General features: G+C 38.7%; 1 protein-coding gene across 5 annotated transcripts in view; it reads right to left on the bottom strand.

The window, feature by feature from the left end:
- Positions 1 to 5,301: 5,301 nt before the first annotated feature.
- The window catches only part of rptor (regulatory associated protein of MTOR, complex 1), a 337,285-nt gene continuing 318,019 nt past the window's right edge, over positions 5,302 to 24,567 (bottom strand). For 3 of the 5 annotated variants that reach the window (XM_041216769.1, XM_041216770.1, XM_041216773.1), the window contains 6 exons: positions 20,630 to 20,736; positions 16,953 to 17,080; positions 14,740 to 14,826; positions 14,193 to 14,309; positions 10,962 to 11,091; positions 5,302 to 8,977 (listed from right to left, as the gene is read on the bottom strand). In XM_041216769.1, coding sequence (XP_041072703.1) covers positions 8,909 to 8,977; positions 10,962 to 11,091; positions 14,193 to 14,309; positions 14,740 to 14,826; positions 16,953 to 17,080; positions 20,630 to 20,736 — 638 coding nt within the window. In that variant the 3' untranslated portion in view covers positions 5,302 to 8,908. Of the gene's footprint in view, positions 8,978 to 10,961; positions 11,092 to 14,192; positions 14,310 to 14,739; positions 14,827 to 16,952; positions 17,081 to 20,264; positions 20,519 to 20,629; positions 20,737 to 24,567 lie in introns of those variants that run through there. The other 2 variants (XM_041216771.1, XM_041216772.1) reach the window with 2 other exon arrangements.

The raw sequence follows: 24,567 nt of genomic DNA, 5'->3' as shown, positions 1-24,567 counted from the left end.
CATGGAGGGATTTGAAAACAAGGGTGGGAATTTTAAAAACAAAAAACTGCGGATGCTGGAAATCCAAAACAAAAACAGAATTACCTGGAAAAACTCAGCAGGTCTGGCAGCATCAGCGGAGAAGAGTTGACATTTCGAATCCTCATGACCCTTCAACAGAACTGAGCGAATATAAGGAGAGGGGTGAAATATTAGCTGGTTTAAGGTGGGGGGAGGGGGGGTGCGAAGAGAAGCTGGGGTAGGGGAGGGGCTGGTGGTGGTGTGGTTGTAGGGACAAGCAAGCAGTGATAGGAGCAGATAACCAAAAGATGTCACAGACAAAAGAACACAGAGGTGGTGAAGGTGGTGATATTATCTAAACTAATGTGCTAATTAAGAATGTATGGTAGGACACTCAAGGTACAGCTCTAGTGGGGGTGGGGTGGAAAGACTATCGGGGCATAAAAGATTTAAAAATAATGGAAATAGGTGGGAAAAGAAAAATCTATATAAATTATTGGAAAAAACAAAAGGAAGGGAGAAGAAACAGAAAGGGGGTGGGGATGGAGTTCAAGGACTTCCGGACTGAATATTGAATTCAACAACTTTAGATCTTGAACTCCCTCCTCCATCCCCACCCCCTTTCTGTTTCTTCCCCCTTCCTTTTGTTTTTTTTTCCAATAATTTATATAGATTTTTCTTTTCCCACCTATTTCTATTATTTTAAAATCTTTTATGCCCCGCTAGTCTTTCCACTCCCACTAGAGCTGTACCTTGAGTGCCCTACCATCCATTCTTAATTAGCACATTCATTTAGATAATATCACCAACTTCAACAACTCTGCATTCTTTTGTCTGTGACATCTTTTGATTATCTGCTCCTATCACTGCTTGCTTGTCCCTACAACCACATCCCCCCCCCCCCCCCCTACCTTAAACCAGCTTATATTTCACCCCTCTCCTTATATTCGCTCAGTTCTGTGGAAGGGTCATGAGGACTCGAAATGTCAACTCTTTTCTTTTCCGCCAATGCTGCCAGACCTGCTGAGTTTTTCCAGGTAATTCTATTTTTGTGTGGGAATTTTAAAGTCTGGATATTGCTAAATAATCTTGCATGGAAGGGTTCTGAGCTCAGGATGGTATCTGGAATTCTATAATACATTTGTAAGTGGTTGAAACAAAATGCAGCACAATATACATAGGTACATAGAAATTGTCAAACCAAAGGAGACGAAGGTCCATCTAGTTCATCTTCTGCTGTCCTGGCAGTCATGAGTCGTTGACCAATAATGGCAAGGTGTTATTTTGCTGCTAATTTGTTTTAACCACTTGCAGATGTATTCTAGAATTCCAGATACAGGTGCAACACTACATTCCACAGTGGTGGCAGTGTGTTACAGTTCACTTGGAGCCTGAGTTGCTGTGGCAACATGCTGGTTTTACATGCATGTTGTAGCCTGGAGCTACGGATGGTGATGGTAAAGGCTCCAACTTTCTTTTCATTACATGGCTCACCAGGAATCTCTCCTGCCCTCACTGCATGCCACAGGTGTGTTGGAAGGATTTGCAGGTTGATACTCAGCCTGTTTGGCTGCATTATGAACACACCTTCCTTGGCCATCTAGTCCTACGGTGGGACTTGAACCCGGAGATTCTTGCTCAGAGGCAGGTATGCTACCCACTGCGCCACAAGACCTCCTCAATACATTCCACAGTACATCATTTCAAATAAGATACTGAATAACAAGTTGTCACAAGTGCTTCTATTGCACTGATAATTTTATTTAAGTATCCAGCAGCTGTTTTTCTGATGATTGTTAAAATATATATTTCTTCACCCAGTCCAGTTATACAGTTACCCCAGTGTTTATTGGTTTAGATCATAAACAGTAGGTAGAATGTCACAATTCTATTACTAAATTAATCTTTATTGTCAAAGCTGCTTGCAAGAAGCTTGGTTTCTTGTGTATCAAGTATAATTTCCCTTTGGCAAATTTAAATTCTCTATTAAGATCATCTTTCCAAGCCTTGAACAGTGTTCCTGCATCTGGGGAGGTTCATGTAGCATCGTTTTCACACCACCGGGCAGGATACAATATCAAACTGGTCATCAAAATGCACTCTGTTCTCTCCAACATCTCTACTATGGTCATGCTACTGCTCTACTCTTCCTATGCTTAAGTCAAGACTGATTGCATTATAGAATCTTAGAGTAGTACATCCTAAAAGGAAGCTATTTAACCCACCCAGTTAATTTCTTACTTATTGTTCACCATGGCATCAAAACTGGAACTTTCAATATCCTGAGTTGTCTGTTCTATCTGGTTTACAGCAGAGGTGATCAATACTCTACTTGTAAGCCCTAGTCATGCACTTGATTTGGAAAGCAATAAAAGTACTTTTGACTTCAATTTTTTTCTTTATTCTTTCATGGGATATGGCCTTCACTAGCCAGGCCAGCATTTTTGTTGCCCGTCTCTAATTGCCTTTGAACTGAGTGGCCAGCTTGACCATTTCAGAGGGCAGTTAAGAGTTAACCACATTGCTATGGGTCTGGAGTCACACGTAGGCCAAACTAGGTAAAGACAGCAATTTTCTGCTGCTAAAGAACATCAGGGAACCAGATGGGTTTTTACAACAATTGATAGTTGTCATGGTCACCATGACAAGAGTGGGATTTGAACTCATGCTCAGAACATTAGCTTGGGTCTCTGGATTACTAGTCCAATATCATTACCACTGTTTCGCCCAATTCAATTCTGCATCTAGAGAGAAAAAAAAAATAGTTTGATGGTGTGGCAAATCTGATTGTGGTTGACAAACGATTGGGTTTCAGCATCCAACAATCAACGGGACAGCGCATAGTCCAGCCTCACATCTCCATACTCCCCCTCAGACTGAAACTAGGTAGTTTTAGCTTCATTCTTAATGCTGTGTTTCAGAATATATTCAAATAAGTTGCTGAGTAATGTCTACTTGGACAGCAGTTTTTTTTTCATTGAATTCTACTCATTTTGTTATGCCCAAGGCAAGGAATGCCAGTTCTGCGGCTGGAACAACTTATCACTTTGCAACCCATTGTTCCAACAAGATTGCCAGGTCACAGACAGCAAAGGAAAATCACAGAGCACAGCAAAGGAAAATCACAGAGCACAGATCCCTTTTCTCAACAGCCTACCTTAATTCATAAGATGTCTATCCACTTAATCAAATAGGACTTTATTCATTTCCCATATCTAGTTTTGGAGTCTGTGATGTCTTTATTTCTCCCCATGCCTTACATCGTCCCTAGCTCAGAGGATGAATGGGTTCACTGCTCTCATCTGTCTTTTATAGTGGCAGACTGACTGCTACAATTTTCCATGAGGAAATGACCGAGTTTCATTTTTGTATCACATGCAGCAAACTAGAATGAGCAGCTTATGGGGGGAGGGGTGGAGGAAATATTAGCCATCTTAATGGAACTCTACTGCTTAAACAAAAATTCTTCTTGCGCTAACTGCCAACTTCCACACTGCTGAAAGCCCTCCATGCATTTCAAGTAACAGAGATAAATGGGACAGTGACTAAAGAGCCCTAATGATGTATTTTAAAGGACTTAGTGACTCTTGACTGGCAACTGGATAAAAAGCCATGTTGAAACATGTGTTTAATCAAGTGATATAATTGAGAACAAAATCAATTTGTGCTTAAGACAGAAATCAGAGTCCCAATCTACTTAGCGATAAAATTTATTTTTCTGACCCAAACTATGAAAGTATTGGATTTACTCCTGAGTCGGGTGGTTCCAATAGATGCAGTGGTAGTGGGGCATTTTGCTGCAATTTGTTGCAGCTCCTACGTGTTGGAGGAACAAAAGCACTGTCAGCTGGGCATGCAATTTTTGTCTGTTATCCAAGGGCCTCTGCTGGAAGCAATCATACATTGGTTGAGACATTTTCCACAGTTGAAGAGGGTAGTACTCTATCGCCAGGGTGGCTGGAATACATGCCCTAGTCAAACACAGGACGGAACCAGATACAATGTTCCCCTCTGCAGGCTGTACATGAGCTTGGGTGGGGGTGGAGAGAGCGGTGAATCCAACATAGTTTATAGCACAAAAGGCCTGTAATTTTAGACTAGTTGTCAATCTTGAATCACGTTGTGGAGGCAAAATATCAGCAACTTTATTAATAGCCTAAAAACCACTCCTAAAAGCAGTAATAAAACCAGACAAATTGCCTGGGATTTACCTAGCTCCAAAAGGCAAATCCAGCCTGTTCAGCTCTACAAAGTCTTCCTTCCCAACATTTAGGGACTTGTGCCACAACGGGGAGAGCTCTCACATACGAGTTAAGCAACAGCCTGATGTAGTCACACTCAGAATCATACCTTCCAAACTGCCCCATCCTCACCCTGGGTGTGTCTCACCAGCAGGACAGATCCAGAAGTAGTAGCGGGACAGTGGGGTACAGTTGGGAGCCAGTGGCCCTGGGAGTCCTCAACATTGACTTCAGAACCCATGAAGTCTAATGGCTTCATGGGCAAGGAAATCTCCTGCTTAATACCACTTATCATCCCTGCTCAACTGATGAATCAGTACTCCTCCATGTTGACCACGACCTGGAAGAAGCACTGATGGTAGCAAGGGAACAGAACATACTCCGGGTGGGGAACTTCAATGTCCATCACCAAGACTGGCTGGGTAGTACTACTACTGACCGAGCTGGACTTATCTGCCATACTGGACGTATGATAAGTGATGAAAGGACCAAGAGGAAGGAGAAACCTACTTGACGTTGTTCTCATCAATCTAGGTGCTGCAGTTGCATTTGTCCATGACAGTATTTATAAGCATGTCCACCCCTCAATTCTTCAGGACTAGCTAAATTGATCTTGCAGTGTCGACACTGGCTCACAGCCAAATGGCCTCATTCAGTGTTGCAGCTATTCTATGATTATTAAACGTTCATTACCTCCATCAGGGGCACACCCCTGACCTGCAGTAACTCACCAAGGCTTTGACAACACCTCCCAAGTCTGCAACCTCTGCTACCCAGAAAAAAAGGGTGGCAGGAGCAAGGGAACATAAGCCCTCCAAGTCACCCACCATCCTGACCTGGAAATGCATCACCATTCCTTCATTGTTGCTGGATCAATACCTTGGAACAACCAACAGCACCGTGGGAGTACCTTCACCAGACACACTGCATCGTTCAAGGTGCTGGCTCACCACCATCTTCACGAGAATAACTGAGGACATGCAACAAATGCTGGGCTTATCAGCGCCACTTAAATTTCATGAAGGAATTAAAGAGTTAAAAGATGCAGATTCAGGTAGACTTGATTTATTCACCAATATAGTTTTAATTGTGCATTTTCATCTAAAAAGCAGACATACAAAACAGTGGCTCATGAGGTATTATATCAATATATCCCCCCCTTAATGATTTAATGCCCGGCATATGAAATCCATATGCGGTAAATAGACAACAGATGGACAAAAGGAACACCTTAGCAGAAACCAAATAGATTACACAAAATCAAGTTTAGTGGATTTAAAGTATCTAGAAGCATTCATGTTAGCTTGATTTCAGTGAGATCTTTGAAAGGGGAATTAATGCATTTCTATGCATGCCCTATACCAAACCCATTTTGCTGTTAATTCCATGACAGCTGGGGAAGTGTTGAATAACCCATTTAGCTGTTGCAGGAAAGCATGCGGCTCCAATACTGTTAAGTCCCTCAAAAACCGGCAATATTAAACTATTGCAAATGAGCAATGGGCACGAATGGGGCAATCTGACATGCATATATGAAAAGCTATTTTTCTTTACAAGATTTGTTCATAAGAATCATTTATTAGAAGGCAACCAAGTGCCATAAGGTAGTGGTAGTGATTTTACCTGCCAATTAAGACAATATTACCCACATTGGGAGGAGCTATACCCTTGAATGTAGAAGTTAGATGTAGAATAACTCTTGACTGGATACTTGAGTTGACTATAGTTGCACGAACAAAAACAACTGAACATGGAAGAGTTGATATCAAAACGTTATTTGTAGCTACCTCCTATGACTGAAGAATTTGGATTACTACAACAATTCAAAGTCAGCAGGTATTTAAAAAGCGAATTCAGCCCAATGGCGACCAAACTCAATGTGACTTAAAATATGTTTTCTTTAGTCTCTTTAAACAGAACCTCTGGAAAATTATTTTGCATAATAATGTGAAGTGGATTATCATAGAGATTTTGCTATGAAACACATCTGGAACCACATTCACTGGTTGTGATACATTGCAATAGTTACTTAACGTAAGAATTCCAAACGGACAAGATGTTTTTCATAGATTTTGAATTTTCACGAGCTCAGGTAACCTAATCCCATTTTTTTTACTTAGAACGGTATTGTTGTACACCAGGCTACGGAACAAAGCACTGCTAGATGAGGTGCTCACTGTCGATGAGCTGTTACTTAAACACTGAGCATTCTGCCCCAATGAAAGGAGATTACTTCAACATGTTCTGAAAATAGAGTCTTTAAAAGGTAACACCTGATAAGCTCCAAAAACACTCCATTAAAAGATGCATTTGTCTTAAACCAGGGATGTCCAAACTATGGCCTGCGAACCATCTGTGGGGCTAAAGATCTGACGATCCAGCCCACAGATGTCACGTAAAACAGCTTCCATTTGTATTCCATTTTCCTTTCGTGCTCACTGACTTGTCTGTCCTGCTTGTAATCCCATAGATCTGAAGGCAGGAAACGGCTGCTTTGAAGCTGTTGCCGCATTGACTGACAATCCAAAAATCAATGGATTGCAAATTGAGAAGTATAAAAATTAATGGGAATGTGGCTTTTAATTCTTGGCTGCGCTACAAGGCTCAATGCTTTGCACAAAGGCAGAAACCTTGAATGCTCCTGAGCATTTTGTTTTAATTTCTAGGTTACGCAGTGGATCAAACTGCCACTAAGAAAATATCTAAGCTACTCTTATGGTGGCTGCTAAAGAAATGTTCCGTGTGAGCAGTCTGATTTGATTTTGGGCTAAAGGTCAGTAGGCACCCGTGAGAAAAATAAACAATAGCGAGCCAACTCTAAAAACAAAGCCCATTTATGTGTTCTATGAAGGTTTCATTTTCTTCCACATTTCCCCAACTTTTATTTTTATTTGAATGCTCTCAACGCAAAAAGATGACAAAATATATTCTGGTGAAACTGAAGATTTTCTACATTCTTCCAGAACAAAGAATCAAATTCGATGAACATGTTTAGGATTCCAATATATTTTGTAAGACTCATTAGCCATTTTACTTCATCTGGTTCTTAATGCAAAGAAATTCCACTTGAGCTGATTTTTAAAGTCAGAGCACAATTACTGAGCTGTGGTTACAGAAAATATTTGGCTTAACAGCATCAGAATGAATCCTTAAACTTGGTTTAAGCAAAACGCTGCTCGTTTCAACTGTTCAGTCTTTAACTCACAAGGTGCTAATATAGAAGTATTTCTGGATGCAAATGGATAACCTGAAAGCATGTTACTAAAATATAGCTTCAGCTTCTGCTAATCAGCCCACATTGTCAATTTAGCACTTCAGCTAAGCACCACCTTATGCAACTCAAGGGATGATGTAGAATCTACATCATATTTCCACGCAAAGGTTATTTGAACCATATGTATGGATTGAAAAAAGATATTCTTCACTCTTCTTAACCTTCTGTCTATGAATGTGAGAAATACTAGATTCCATGTTTTTTTTTCAAAAAATCCTCTCAACTTGTGCAAAGATGATGAAGGGGGCAACAAGTAGAAAATTAATATTTTTTCTGCATTGTAAACTGATATATAAGCATAAAAACAATATTTTATTTTAAATGAGCTGAGTTTAATGGTGTTCAACAACTACTTAACTAGTGTTAATATCAGTACTGCCTAAGTTTTAAAAAGTCAGTGTTGAATTTGTTTTAAATCAGTAATGTACATAATATAACAATACTGTACTTCACAAAATAGCTTTAGAAATGTCAGATCATAATATGCATGCTGCATCAGCTTTACATTAAAATATAAAGACAAACAAATAACAATATCACACTAATCTCAACGTCCAGACTTCGAGCTGGTTTATCAGTCTGAAGGCTAGATGCAAGAAATATCACTAGAATAACATTCACAGGCCAGTTTCCAGTTCCTTTAAAGGTTTTATTTACATTCAACAGGTAAGAGTTATCACTCAGGTTCTGCTCAGGTCTCCTTTTCCATCATTGGTTATTTGTGCGATTTGATTAGAGCTTCCTATTACAATTAGCAATTATTTTGTAAAATTAAATCACAAAAAAAGGAAAAAAATTAAACAAATCAGAAGGAAGTCTGTACAATGTTTCAGAATATCATGATTTGTTTTTTTTTGTGTGGAACTGCTACAGTTTATGTAAAATAATGCTCACAGAAGTAACACCACACTAAAGATGTGAGCTTTTAAATAGTCCTTCAGAACAGCTACTGGCATTTTAATATGGTTGGCGAGCCATCGGTTTATATCAGTCTTTTTCAAAAGACTTGTCTACTGAGGGAACTGATAGGATTTGTAATTTATGCACAGTTGTTACAACATTCTCAGTCAGTCATTACTGGGTAAATTATATTAATTTGAATGCTAATATCTAATTCATAAAAGGAAAAAAAAAACAAAATTTAAGGTCTAGACAAGTCTCCAAAAAAAGCTTGGCAGCCATGTTCTTTCAACAAGATATACCATGGCCATTGCAGTGAATTGTCCTACAGTAGCTGAAGTATATAATGGAAAAGTTGTTCAAGTCATGACTTGCATCAGCTGTCACTAGCCATTCAAGTAAATAATTTTATATGTACATTAGAAGTAATATACAGCATCTGCATCAATCACAAATTCCGTAAAGTGGACAAGCAGGGCTGTGTGATTCATTGTTATCTAATTCGCTTCTCTGCTGAATATATAGACATGTAGTAGTCGTTGCTTCCAACTGCTAAGTGAGGCTGTCAAGAGAAACACAAAATAATCAAGATCTGTTAAATTAGAATGCTGGAAAAGGTTAGGCACCAGCATGAGGTAATTATCAGTACGAGAAAACAATTACACTCTGAAGACCTACCCCGGTTTATTATGTCCATTACACAGATGGAAGAACAGAAATTAAACACGGTTAACAAGTATGCTATCAGTTAAGAATGGTGATAATTTGCTCACAGAATTTCACCACAACATTGCTTTTAACCGACTGCAGGACCTTTGGAATGAATAATATTGTTTATTAATTGCTTATCCTTTAGGGAAAAAAAAAATCACCACTTCCACTGAGGTCATACTGTTATGAAACACTATGGCCTTAGAAACCTGCGATGGTGAGCTAACTTGTGAATGTGCTACATAAAGGACATTAGAAACCAGCAGTGCATTCTGAAGCAACATGAAAGGATTCAAGAGGGTTCAATGCTCTTACTTGCCATTAGAGATTAGAGGCTTTCTTCCCGAAATTGAATATTTTTCAACTGCTTTCAGTAGCTATGTTCTTAAACGCAGCAAATCCATTGTGAAAGGGAATGAAATACATTTGGGAAAGGGATGGCGTAAGATAAAATGTGGACCAGAGTAGTCAGGCACAGCAGGTAAACACAAAAAGAAACAAAGTGTAGAGACTAAAATATTTCAACGTTACTAGTAAACTGTTTTGTCTTGTAGAGGGAGAGGTGCATTCTACAGCCCTGGCATGAAGTTATTACACCAAAGTTCTGCTGGTTTCTGAACGTTACAGGAATGGCAAGAAGCGTAACTGCCTTAAAATTCACTTCCGTGCGTTTGTTACTTTTTTGTAATATGTTCAAACATTTTAAAACTTTACCTCGATAGTTTGTTGAAGAAACCAAATGTGGAAGTGGCAATGGTCATTTGGCATCTACAAAGAGCACTAATACTATATCAAACTAGAGTCTAAAAATGATACCACAAAATATCACCATGCAAGTGCTTAATACATCGCTGAACAAATTCCTCTGCAGTTTGACTTGTCTAAATCAAAGAATTTAGGGACGCCAAGGATATCAAGTAGAACAGATCTCAAATCTGTCATACCTGTACGCTTCCACTTTAACAGATTACTTTGATACAAATTAATTAAATGTTTGAAGAATAATATCCTTGTGATTTGCAGGCTTTAATATTTCATCATATCTTGGGCAGCTTCCCAATGTATGAACAGCTTGAGAAGTTCACAATGAAAACAAAATGTCAAGTTTTCCTCTGAACATGTGTTCTTCTGGTTAATAATGCATAGTTTAGCTGGTATACACTCTAGTCTTAGCAGTGGGTTATGGTAATAGGGCATTGCCACCTTGTGTGTAGTAGGAAGTCTTTTTAAAAACAGGTTGCAGATAATAATGAGGCATGCCTTAAATTAGTCTTAACTCTTCATTCAACCCACAAGTCCAAGAACAGAGCTGTGTGCTAAAGCACCAGCTAGTGTTTAACATATCCACAACACCACAATCTAAGACAATATCTTCTTTGGTTATACTAATATTGGGATTGAATTAAGCTTTGATAAATCCAGTTCTGAGGTAATATTTATCCAGAATTCTTCCTGTAAGAGAGAAGACTACATAGGCAGAACTGAGAGAGTTGGAAATCCCGCATATTTCGCTAAAGAGCACCATCATTCAATTAGTAAAATCTGTCTTTAGTATCACCTGGTATTTTCTGAGAGAAGGAAAACGAATTAGAATGAAAAAAAAAGTCAACTAAAAACTTCTCAAGAGAAGTTGTAAATTGTTTAGAGAGAGGGCCCTTTGCTCAGCTACTGATCCATCACACTGAGATAGAATAGACAGAACTACGGCTTGTGAGCACTGGTAGCAACTTGTGTCTGCACCATGTAATGTCGCGCATACTGAAAAACAGTACTGATGTTAAAAGGACAATGGAGCAGGAACTGCACAGGTTGAAAAGTTCTGAAAAATTACTTACCCAAAATGGGTGGAAAGCCAAGCAGCTAATGGCTCCGATCCTCTGTCCCATAAATCCATCATAGTATTTAATATTGCTTATCACATCTCCACTTGTATTATATATAGCTATGAACTGGTTCATGGAGCCACTGAAAGATGAAGAATAGGTTCACTTTTGGCTATTATGCACAATTTTTGGGTGGTGACACATTGAACACATAATCTTGCCATTAAGTGACAATATACTGGTAACAGTATTAACATAAAATGATTAACCTAGAAAATTTAAGACAGTTGGCCCAGTGGCTGAAGCACTTAACCCTTAAGCAGAAAAATTCTAAAGGGCTTATAGTCAAGTCTTGGGAAAGTTATTAAAAGCATCAAGTTTTTTTTAATTGACTGAATTGTCAGATTGAATCTCACCTCAAACTGGAAATTTGACATTATCTGACTCGTATCAGTTTCCATTCCTTCCCCACCCCCTCCTAAAGCACTGGACACACTGCTACCTGACAGAGAAACACATTAACAATGGTGGTGGTGCAGATGATAGTCGCTCTCCAAGATAGAGGATGTATTATGATGGGCAGTCGAGAAGGAAGACACATCTGAAGAGATGTCTTCTAATAAAGCAATAAACATATGAAACTTAAAATGATAAAAAGGAGATTAGAAGCAGGATGATTCTTGTGGACTAGCCTTGTAATGACTGGAAAAGTGTTCACTAATGTTCAGAAATGATCTCAACTATACCATCTTGAAAAGTTACTGTAGTTAAAAGATTCAATTTAGTATAATGAGTGCTAACATATTGGTGTGTGTAGGATGTGTGATGGTGCAGTAACTATACCTTCATAAAATCAAACATCCTTAAATCAAGATGCATGTACATAAAAATCCTATGCTTATACTCAACAGTATTTACTACCATGCGAGAAATGTAAATTCTGTTAAACAAGTGAAGCATGACCAGCATGACAATTGTCCTGTCTTCTTTTAAAAATGGGAACTGGCTTTGTACACAGAAACATCTTAAGTCAATATTGATTCAATTAGAGTGCTAGCCCCACGGGAAAAAACACAACTCTCGTTCAGCCAACACTCCATCCTACTTGGTTAGTTTTCCTTTACTAGATGTGGAAAGGTTACCTCTAACTTAACATTAAAGTTGTGGTTGTTTCATTGTGTATTTCAACAGTTTGAGCTTTTTGGTCTTGCTTATGGACCCCTCTCTAACTTGAGACAGTTTGTATGGTGCAAAGACATTCGAAACAAACCGGTGCAGAGAAAATGCTCAGTATTTTTTGCCAGAAGATGTCACTTTAGGTCAATTTGCATGTTATTATGTCATTTTAGGTCAATCAAGTATTGGAAAGTCTATGCAGATATGTTGGATGCGTTTCACACTTTTAAGCTTCCTTACTGTTTCGAGATTGCTGCGGTTGGTGTGTGAGAGGAAGAGATCAAGGTTATTGTGGGAATGATGCGAGCAAAGTCAAAAATCGTTAGGGTTGGAAGATCACAATATTTGGTTTAGATTAGTTATGGAAATGGAAAAGGACAAGGAATAGACAAACATGAAAATACGCAACCGGAGGAATGTTATTTTCAGAGAGTTAAAAAGGGACCTGGCTCAGGTGGATTGGAATCAAAGATTAGCAGGTAAAACAGTAAATAAGCAATGGAAGGCTTTTAAATAAGAGATGGGTCAGGTACAGGCTAAATACTTTTCAATGAAGGGGACAGGAAGAGCATCCAACATTTGAGCTCTCTGGATGACTCAATCTAGAAATTAAAAGGAAATAGAAAAGGTGAGCTTGTGGTAAATAGAAAATGCTGGAAATACTCAACAGGTCTGCCAGCATCTTTGAAGAGAGAAACAGAGTTAAGATTTCAGGTTGGTGATTCTTCGTCAGAGCTGGAAGATCACCGAACTGAAATGTTAACTGTTTCCCTCTCCACAGATGTTGCCAGATCTCCTGAGTGTTTCCTGCATTTTCTTTTCCTCTTTGAGATTTCCAGCATATGAAGTTTTTGGCTTTTGGCTTAAGATAAATGCCAGGTTCACAACATAGTCAAGAACTAAGCTGAATACAGAAAATACAGAGGATAACTGAAAAAGGCAAGAAGAGAGGCAAATAGCATTTATGGGGACAGGTTAGCGAATAACAAAGGGAAACCAGAACTCTTTCAAAAACATACACAAGGTTGGCAGTGCTCAGAGTAGAAAATTCACCTGGTCCAAATGGGATGCAATCTGGGTTGTCGAGTGAAGTAAGGATGGGGGTAGTGGAGGCTCAGGCCACAGCTTCTAATCCTTCTTGGTTTACAGGAGTGGTTTACCGGAGGACGGTAAATGTTATACCCTGTTCAAAAACGGGAGGGGGATAAATTGAGTATAAGCCAGTCAGCCTAATGTTGGTGGTGGGGAAACTTTGAGAGATAATATTTCAAGGCAAAATTAATTGCCATTTGAAAAAATATGATTGAAATAAGTAAAAGCTAGGACAAATTGTTAAAGGTAAAAATGTTTGACTAAGCTGATTGAGCTATTTGATGAAGTAGTAAAGAGGTGTGATGACTGTAATGCAGTTGATGAGTACATGGACTTTCAAAAAGCATTTGGTGAAGTACCACATAACAGACTTAGCAAAGTTGAAGTCTATGAGATTAAAAGGGCATGTGGAGTTAAGGCCACAATCAGATCAGCCATAATCTTATTGAATGGCAGAGCAGGCTTGAGGGGCTGAATGGCCTATTCCTGTTGCTAATTCATATGTTCATTTGCTTGAAAGACATAAGACCACATTGTGAGACTTTCCTCATGTCCTAAAGGGGACATCCTTTATGGCTTGAGTAAGATTGTAGGCAGATTGGAAGAAGACAGATTGAAATTACCCTACAGGTACAACTCAGTTGGTTGAGAATGATTCATGTTTCGTCACACCAGGATTGAAACTTAGCTCCAAAGTAAACAGGGTGTTCTAAACCAGCACTCCTTCTTCACATAATACTGTCAAGTTTGAATAGTCAGTAATAAGACCTATGATTATCAAAGAAACACAGAGCTGATTTAGGGGCTTGCACGTGGTAATCCAAGGGTATGTTAGAAATGCAGTTAACTTTACCATGGTCTATGAATATTTATTGGCCACAGACAAAAAAATGGCTAAAGCTCCAAGACCCTTCAGCTCTCCTGGTAAAAATATGAAAATAATATTTGCCACGCTGACCATCTGAATTCACTTACCAAGCAAACAGATTAGCCCGGGGATGAAAGTCCAGTGCTGTCAATCCTTTTACAGTCTGAATTACATTCACTGACTCAGGCATCCGTGGGTCAAAAAATCGCACATCTCCATTTACACTTAATGATTGAATAGAGAGGAGCACATTTAGTTGCCACAAATTACTCGGAGGAAGACTACATTCAAGAAATGGAACATATTACTGTTGATAAAAAACAATAACTACTAGAACACAATATTTCACTAACTTTACTACTCAACAATTGGTTTATAAATGAGCCTCTTCTATGATATGCTGGCTCAGTGAAAAGCTATGCGATAGCAAAAATAAATGAGAAGCTAAAAATCTCATCTCCCTGGTGAATATGTCAATTAAAAAACTGAGGATATCTTTAATCACCAGCCTGGTGTCAAACTAAATAATTCACACTATATTACAGACATAAAACCTATTATAATGTAATTATATATCCATATTATGTACCTTAACAGTTCAAATAATTAATTCAATTCTAAATAAACAATATAGCAATACCAATTCTTTTTTACCTCACAGTGATAATATTGCCTTGGGGAGTCCTCTGTAGATACGTTTTTACCACCCAGGCAGTATGTTCTCTGTAGGTCATTACACGGCTGTAAGACAAAAACCGCGTCAACAACTTGATTGGAATTGCACCTCATAGCAAAGAATAGAGCATTGGCATTAAAATATTGTACTGAACAAGGGTGGAAACACTGTTAATGACTGCAACACCTTTCACTTCTAGCACCCAATATTAACATTAATTATTCTTAGATGCAGGATCAAGCTCCCCTTACATATACCCAAAACGCACCTTCTATCTTTTTAGATCCATGGTGATATTTCCATCTTCCATCCTGTGGCATGCCAGGGAAACTAAAAATTTCACAACGCAGTGCTAAATTATGTCTAAAAGGACCTGGAATTAAATTCCAGGCAAAGCAATTTCATTTAGAACTCCTACAAAGGCCAGAGAAAGGGGTTGGTGTTCCTGTGTTGCTTTCTGATTTGGATCAGTGTGAAAAGGCATTGCTATAACTCTCAATATTTTACAGTCATATGAAAATCTAGAAAATCATATAACCCTCAATCAATTTCTAGAGAAAGTTAATAATGTATTGTAACCTGCAACATCTGGTTTTTAAAAATATAAACAAAGCTTGTCACTGCCATAACCCCAAGCCTGATTCAGTGTTAGCACTCTGGCCTCTACTAGCCCTCAAACAGAACACATTACATAGGCTGGTCAGTGCAATACCGAAGTAGTGTGCGCTGTCACAGGTGATGGCTTTCAGGTAGGATGTTAAACTGAGGCTCCATTTTCCCATTTAGGTGGATTGCAATTATGACATGATGCTATTCAAAGAGGAGTAGTGGAGCTCTGCCAGTGTCCTACCCGACCGACATCACCGGAACAGATTAATCACTCACTAATCTCATCCTTGTTTGTCTACATAACAGCAGTCATCATTCTTCAAACAATTAATTGGGTATGAAGTGTTCTGTGACATTCTGAATGTGTAAGAACATCTCCAAGAGCTATGATTCACCTTTTTGTTCGAACAAGTGTTGCTTATCTTGTGATGCAACCTGCTCTTGTAGAGCTGTATAAAGCTGAATAAGTTTAATCACCCTGCCTCAATTATAATCTATGGGCTTTCAATTCTATTTTCGCCATACAGCTGGGTTCCATAACTTCTTGTAAAGCTAGTTGTGCTCCCCACCCTCTCATTTTGACGTAAACGCCTGAAATTATATTAAATGTGATTTATCCAACAGAACAAACATGAAAGTTAAATAATGTATAGGCTATATAAAATAGATGCTAAAATAAGGCATGCAAACTGAATAATAGAAGATTGGAAACTCATTTCTAGTTTTGAATGGGTAATAGAAAATATATTTCGAATGACATTGAATCTAAAACACATAAAAAGCCTTCCTATCTAAGAAATTCTCCCACAGCAACCTTCTTTCCCGAGAAAGAATCCTAATAAAACTGACTCAATTTATCAAATAGAAGTTGCTCATTTTTAGGTCAAATCAGCAACAGAATCCATCTATATTCTTCAATTTTTCATAAAATTTAAACGAACAAGAAAGCAAGTTAAAACAAAATACTGTGGATGCTGGAAATCTGAAACAAAAACAGAAAAAGCTGGAAAAAAACTGAGCAGGTCCAGCAGTATCTGTGGAGAGAGAAACAGAGTTAACATTTCGAGTCCGTATGACCATATGCTCTGAAGGAGGGTCATATGGACTCGCAAGAAAACAAGTAACACCAGTTTCTGAAATCAAGGGGTTAAAATTTCATATATAAAGCCAATTCGTGCCATGTTTATACTGCAATATAAATTTCTATAGCTAGCAAAGTGCCAGCCATTAAAAAGCAAGACAAAGATATTGTGAAGTCCCACAGTAGTGAGCAGCATGTGAAGGAAGAGTTGGAGAGAGACACAAACTTACCCACACGCAGCTACTTTAAAAGATATATTTATTTGACACTGCGTGTTCTCCACTAGTCTATACAAGCCACCCGAGGTGCTCAGATCACTAATGGCTAGGAAACATGGCTTCTTTAATCTCTGTTTCAATACTATGTAATGATCAAAAGCAATACTTCCTCCAGTTGTGGTTGAGCTGGCATCATTGGAAATATAGCAAGTCAAATCCCAAACACACAGCTTCGCTGCACAGCGTGGCTAGATGATTTAAAAAAATTGCAAATGAAACCTACCATTCATTTGGAGCCATTCTCCTATCGTAGATACGGACTGAACCATCACCAAGGCCAGCCACAATTAGAGAACGATCAGAATCACAGGAAAGACTCGTCACACAACTATCTGCCCCAGTTGGAATATCCTATAAAACAAACAAAAAAAAAACTGACAAAGAAATGCACAATGGTGACACCCAACAGAAGACAGAAAAAGCTTCTTTTTATATACAGCCTTCCACATTCTCAGGAAACGCCACAGGCGATGAGGAACAAAGTGGCCACTGTTATTCTAGAATTAAAAGTGGCTGACAATTTGTGCACGTCCAAGTTCCACTAATAGCGAATGAGATGAATGACCAATTAAACTTAATATATGGTAGTGTTGACTGAAGGAGGAATGTTGACAAGGACATTAGAGGTAATCCAGAATTTAGTCCTCTTCCTTTCCTTTAATAGGACTAAATTCAGTAAGCCCCTTCTGTTCAAGGGAAATCATGGCAATTGGCTTTTGTGGAATCACTGTATCATAGTACAGGCTCTAGTTAGTTGACATATGATTGGACACCAGTTTGTTAGAACTGATGATGCAGTCACTTAATTCAGAAATAAAAACAAAGTGTAAATTCTTCATTGTGGAGAGGAAACCTGCACCCCCCAACAGAAATGGTAATAAATAGATCTGATGGTACTCAGCTATTAAGATGCATTCGTGGCCAGAATGTTGAACATGAAAGGATATGTTCAACATTGGCAGCTGCTAACTAACTGATTAACAATACACACTAGGAGACTGCATTTCAAAAGTACTTCACTGACGGTGAAACTCTTTAGAATGTCCTCAGGTTGTGACAGGCAATATATAAATTCAAGTACTTTCTTTTGTTCTGGAGAAGGTTTGAACACATACCCAGAAGGTACAACTGATTCAGCCTTGAAAAGGCTTTCACACCTGCCTGAGTAATTATGAGCCTTTCACAGTTATCAAATTTTCCATACTTCTGAATCCAAGTACATTTGAAGTTGGATTAAAAATATTGATCTGCACTGCATTGTGTGAAAGAAGCAAATTGATCCTTTGATCAGTTTCAATCACCCAAAATTTTTACTTTCATGTTATAATTTGGATACAAGGATAAGACTTTTCTTGCCTGCACTAGGTCCTGCAGTTTAGACAGGCATAACATCATTTGTTTAAGTACACAACTAAAGCTTTTTCTGGCTCACTTTACAGGCAATTTTGCAGCAATCAAAATGCAGAAAGCACAAATATTGTTGTGGTGCATATAAAGATTTACTTTAGTTGAAATATATCTGAAAGCTTTTTCCTCCCATCAGACGAGAGTGACATGAACAAATAGAAGATTTTATCTGTGATACCATCAGAATAAATCAATTGACAGTGAACCACATTACACTATGTTGTAAAATTTATCATCTTGGTGCTCCCTATAGGCTCAACACAGGCATACTCAATTGCTTGAGTCCAGCTGTGAAAACACCTTGGATAAAATTACTTATGCTACAGGAGGATAGATCTTCCAATATTTGACAATTCTGATCCAACACATTGTAATGAATTAACAATTAAATAAGCTGAGACAAACCCACTGACCGAAGCTGTAGGATGCAGTAGTTACCAAGATGTTATATGCATCACCAGAAACAGAATTCATGGGTTTCTGGGCTGAACTGATAAAAACGGTTACTGTTTGGTAATTATACTGCCTCCATTAAGTGTATTATCCCATTTTGCTGGGGTGTCAGGTAATGCATGTTGTAGACAAACCTAACCCAGTGATCGTGGTTGTTTGATGAAGGAAAACGAATTGACAAGCACTGTCCAACTAAAATTTAGGATTGCATTGCTGAAATCTCTAATCTATTGGCAGGGCATCCAATACAAAGGAAATCTGAATGATAAAATAACTGCATCAGCTACAAAGACAGCAACGTTTTAGTTTTCACATACCTTGGTAGAATCATATAACAGTTACAGCACAGAAGGAGGCGCATTGAGTCTGTTCCAGCTCTCTGCAGGAACAATTTAGCTAGTCCCACTCCCTACCTTTCCCCCGTAGTCCTACAAATTCTCCCTCTTGGTAGGTGCTTATCCAATTCTCTTTTGAAAGTCTCGATTGACCTTGCCTCCACCAGACTCTCAGGCAGTGCGCATTCACTGCTTTCTGCGTAAAAAAAAATCTTCCTCATGGTGTCAATCGTCCTTAAATCTGTGGCCTTTCATTCATGAACTTTCACCCGTCTGGACCCCTCATGATTTAGAGCACCTTGACCAAATCTCCTCTCAACCTTCTCTTCTCTCAGGAGACCAACTTCTCCAATCTATCCATGTAACTGAAGCCCCTCACCCCCGGAATCATTCTTATAAATCTTTTCTGCACCATTTCTAAAGCCTTCCACATTCTTCCTGAAGTGTAGTGCTCAGAATTGGACACAGTACTCCAGTTAAGGCCACATTGGCGTTTGAAAGGTTTATCATAACTGGTAGCTGTAGAACAACGGAAAGAGCTGAAGGTGTTTCCATCAGGTAGGGGCTGATGAGACAGTACAGTAACTGCTCTGCTGCTTTGATTAATTCAACTCCAAACAGGGCACCAATTATAACATTAAATTACGATCCAATAGGCCAGCAACTGAAAACTATTGTGGCTTTAAATCATTTATTCCTTCTGCTTGCCAAGGCACTGGCTGTTAGAATGAGGGAAGTGCAGACTGCGGACATGATCTACTGCCAGACGTTTACAAGTAAAGCCATGCATCAATATGCTACTAGACCACAGGATATTTTTCACAAGCTTTACAGTGAGCAACAGGAACCTGCATCTTTGAAATCAGAAGTGCTCCAAGACCAAGAGTGAAACCAATATATGCAAAGGGAACACTGCTAGAAAGACGAGAATACAAAGTTGGTAAATTGCTCGAGATTCCTCTGGTTTAAATATTTTTGAGATACAGGAAATCACAGTTATAGCCTCAAGAATACCAAAGTAACCCAGTGTTTAATCCATGGGAATTTCCTCATATTATAGACAGTTCTGAGCATTGCAACATTTGTAACTCAAGCTTTGCTCCCTATTTTTTGTAATTTGAGGCAGAGCTTCTGTTTCACAAAGTTTAAGTTTCAGAGTTGAGCTTCCACGTTATTAAACTTTATCGTTCTTCAAAACATTTATATGAAAATTAATTATCTTCTGACCTTCTATAACCCAAATAGTTTCATGATAAATGTATCTTTTCTGCTACAGAATTCATAGTTGAAGGATTTACGAGAAAACTATCCAACTGGAAGCTGATGCATTCTGTTCATGTAGAGTATGAAGTTCTCAGAATCCACTGGCTAACTGGTATAGATGCCTTTGTAAACTATTTTTACCAATCAGGAACAAAGGCTCCCCTAACTGGTCTGTAAATTGACCGTCTTAAACAATACAAGTTTCCAATAAAAATACTTCTGAAGATCCCTTTGTTGGGCATTTGCTGCTTTCTTGATTGGACGGAACCTCAATCTCATGGACTCTTAGGGAACAGCACATGAAGTAAGGACTTCTCAGGCACAGCAGAATCTAATAAAGAAAGCTGTGTTTACACGTGTGGGGCAAATGCAGCACATTAGTACTTGCTCATACACCCATTAACTTAGAATTCAAGGTCATTAGACTAAGCAAAGTTTTTACCTGTATTTTTAACTCTCGGTCTGTGTCCCAGATACGAATAATGCGAACATCTCCTGAAGTCATTAAGAGACCAGTTTCCTGCTCCCAGTCCACAACCATCCCAGCACCTGAAAAAAAAGCAGGGACCATCACTGGATAAACAGCGAACAAAGGTCAGGCAGTACCACAACATTTTCTGGCAGCCTGCAACTCCTATGGAGAGTCAAGTTATGTTGTTAACACTCTAGTATTTAAATATGGCATTCCATAAATCTTGACTGATACCTGAAACTTAAGTACTTGATCTTTTCATAAAAATGACATTTAACAAAAACTTCTGCTTAATTTTTGTAATATATAAATACGTATTTTAGAGCAAACCCAATTCTTCGCTTTAAAAAGAAGCAAATTTTCTTGGACCACCTGTTACTGATGGGTAAAATTTTCAGATATATGGCAAGGAAAATGAGCCATTACACAGCTGAAAGAACGCTACTGAAGTATGCGCATCACAATTCAAGTTGTCCTTTTGTCTATTGAGTTCTTTGTATTTCCTTACGCTACCGCCCATTTCCTTCTTTTAAAAATATTATGGACACCATGGAGACAAATGAATAAATAGATATTAATCTGTTAGTTTTTTGCCCTTGTTTCAATGGAAGGCCCATTCCATGTATATAATTTCAAATGCTTTATCCATTTCACCAAAGTTCCCTCTGTTCTAGGTCAAGAACATAGTGAATACATACACAGAAACTGCTGGAAAAACATAGATCTAGCAGCATCTGTGGAGAAAGAAACAGTTAACGTTTCGAGTCTGAATGACCCTTCTTCAGAGCTAAAGTGATGGAATTTGTGTTGTTTAAGGGGGTGCGGGGGGAGCAGGTGAAGCTCCACTTAAGAAGCACTTCTATCCAGCTTCACCTGCTCCACCCACCCTTAACAGTACAAATGTAATCACATTTCCACTTTAACTCTGAAGAAGGGTCATATGGACTCAAAACGTTAACTCTGTTTCTTTCTCTACAGATGCTGTCAGACCTGCTGAGTTTTTCCAGCATTTTCTGTTTTTGCTTCAGATTTCCGGCATCCACAGGATTTTGCTTTTAACATAGTGAACACAATTAACTCCTGGGAACCAGTGACAGTGAAATTCTAAATCAAAGTAAAACACTTTACGAAATGAGCCAATGTGACGTGTACATTTTAAACTGCTGCATTTTCATTAATAATTTTCGTTGGCTTTCCGCAATGCAGAATCTGTGGAGTCATTTCTTTTCCTCCTCCTCCTCTCCTTCACTTGTTTGAAGACCAGTTTCTCTCATCTCCTTCAAATATCCGCCACCTACTATTTATCAGTTCCCAAGAGAGAGAGTAAACATGAAATCTATTCCCAAGCATCTGTGTGGGCCTCTCCTGAAATGCTTTTCTCTCAATTTTTCTTCTTGAAGGAAAGACACCTAATTCGAATGAAATCAGAAAGCCATACTGTGAACAACTGTAGAAGTGTATCCAGGTCACCCATATAGCACAGAAACACGTTAATGTCCTGCATCTGGGGTACTCTGTCTTTAAAGGAAATATAAGCTGGAAAAAACTGTACTAAAGAAACGCACTGTTTAAAATTCCTTAGGGCATCCTACTTATGATGCATGCAGAGTGTGGCAGGCAGTGCAAAGAAGACTGGGGAATCCCTGTAGTACTCCCGAAGAGGAGTATGAGCTCTGTTGTTGTAAATGATTAATTCGTACAGCGCTACCAAACACCCACACAAAATAAAATGTTTTGAATGCCAGAACATAGTTCCTACACTATTCATGATACACAGCCTCTGCAGGTTCATCTATCTAGTCAGTGAGCCATTTAACATATTGCTTTTCACTCAGAGTACCAATGTTATGGCTACTTGTAATTAAGTAAGCCTATTCAACAAAAAGCTGATATGCTATTTCTAGTTAGGAAATTGAGTTATTGCCAGAACATAGCATCACAGTAACACTGTGTGGATATTAATCTAAGTAACTACAGAAATGGTATATCGAAATTTGTAAAAGGTATCTTCTCCCTGCAGAATTTCAAATCAAACTAGTTTGCTTGGAAATGGTATTAAGTAAACGTTTTATATCATCACCAACAGCCAAGGTATTTAGTCTACTTTTTTGACTCCATTTAGAAATAGAAACGTTATAGAACAAGATCATCTTGACTGTTTGCTTCACTGCTGTCTTTCTAGCAGGAATGCCAGCTTTGAAGAGCTCTGCTCTCATCTCTGTCATGATTTCCAAATGACAAATCACAGCCACGTTCACATCTTATTCCCATTTTGTTTGTAACTGGATATTTATATTTTTCAGTTCTGACTAAGAGTCCACACCCAGCACGCTAATCTATCTTTTCAGAAGCTGATGGACCTGTCAGTTTATTCCTTACATTTTGTTTTTATTCTAATGTTACAATGTGTTCAATTCAGAACACTGATTCTTTACTGGAATGGAGTATCTTTCACAAACACCACAGGGATTCTTAACCTATGTTTGTACTGCACTCATCAACATGATAAATGACTGTTCTGGGGAATGGATCACCATCCTGTTAAATCTGGGCCAGTCTTCTGCTAGCTGATAGCGTGCTCATGTCCTACATGTACAATTCACCTCTGCTCTACAGTATATAGTGTATACAGCTCAACTCTCCAACTAAATAACCATTACATGTAAAATGCAATAAAAAGGGAAATCATGGTCTTTATTATCATAGAATGCATATCTCCTCAGTGCCTTCATGATCTTCAAATCCAGTTGGAGTAAAAAGACATCACTAACTCTGTATACTACTCCATATTTAAAGTTTAATTACATGCTTTATTTTCCACAGCTTTCTGCATTACTCTGCCCCTTCTTGACTGCACAAATAACCACAATTTTTCAATGGTTGTTCCCGTTCTTTGTTGATTTAACAATCAGAAACAGCTGGATCACAAAAAGAAATGCGCCTGGCTGGTTCCAAGAGGCGATGCTCCATCAAAACAGCAGGGAATGTCAAAGATATTCCAGCCAGTTCTGATTGTTCACTCAGAGACTAGACAACACCGGTCAGATAGTGGCATTAGCTGGAGGCTTCTGCATTTTTTGTTGCTAAAAGACTGCAGAAGTGTAAGCATCACCAGTTCTAGTTGGGTAGGCTGTCCCTGGAATTCCTTTAAAGCCAAGGGAAAATACAAAGATTTTCCTCAACTTTGTAATTTTCCTCTGGACTGCCCTTGAGTACTTTGCCTATGTGGTTATTCTTCACATGGTGTATTGGCTAGTTATCCTACCATGTGTGGATCAGAGCAGAGACTAATCCTCTGTTCAGCCAACAGTCACAATGACACACTTTCTAGCAAAAGGTCAGTGGCCAATGATTGGCAGCACGGATTCCAGCTGATTCTTCACTTTCATGTATCCAGAGATTGAGACAAGTTGCACTGTGCCAAATGTTGGTGTGTTTGAGATCAGCTCACTCAAGATAGGCCAAGGACCGAATGAGACACTATCCTAATATGTGAGCCTCAATACGGTGTTACTGAACTAATCAGGGGAGCTTGAGGAATGTTCTGTTCATGTTGATAACTAGACTTCTATGTTGGCAAATGTTGTTACAACAACAACTTGCATTTACACAGCATCTTTAATATAGCAAAACGTTCCAAGGCACTTCACATGAGCTTTATGAAACAAGATTCAACAATGAGTCACTTAAGGGATATTTGAAAAAGTGACCAATAGCTTAGTCAAAGAGGGAGGTTTTGAGGAATGACTTAAAGGAAGAGTGAGAGGTAGAGAGAGGGGTTTCTTGGAGGGGATTCCAGAGGTTAGGGTCATGGGCAACTGAAAGCATGGTTGCCAATGGCAGAGTGACATCAGGAACATTCAAAAGGCCAGAATTAGTAGAGTGCAGAGCTCTCAGAGGGTTGTACA

This window comes from Carcharodon carcharias, chromosome 22 (genome assembly GCF_017639515.1).
Source record: "Carcharodon carcharias isolate sCarCar2 chromosome 22, sCarCar2.pri, whole genome shotgun sequence".
Taxonomy (NCBI): Eukaryota; Metazoa; Chordata; class Chondrichthyes; order Lamniformes; family Lamnidae; genus Carcharodon; species Carcharodon carcharias.
Note: the sequence above shows the minus strand (reverse complement) of the source record. Positions and strands in the feature narration are given on the sequence as shown.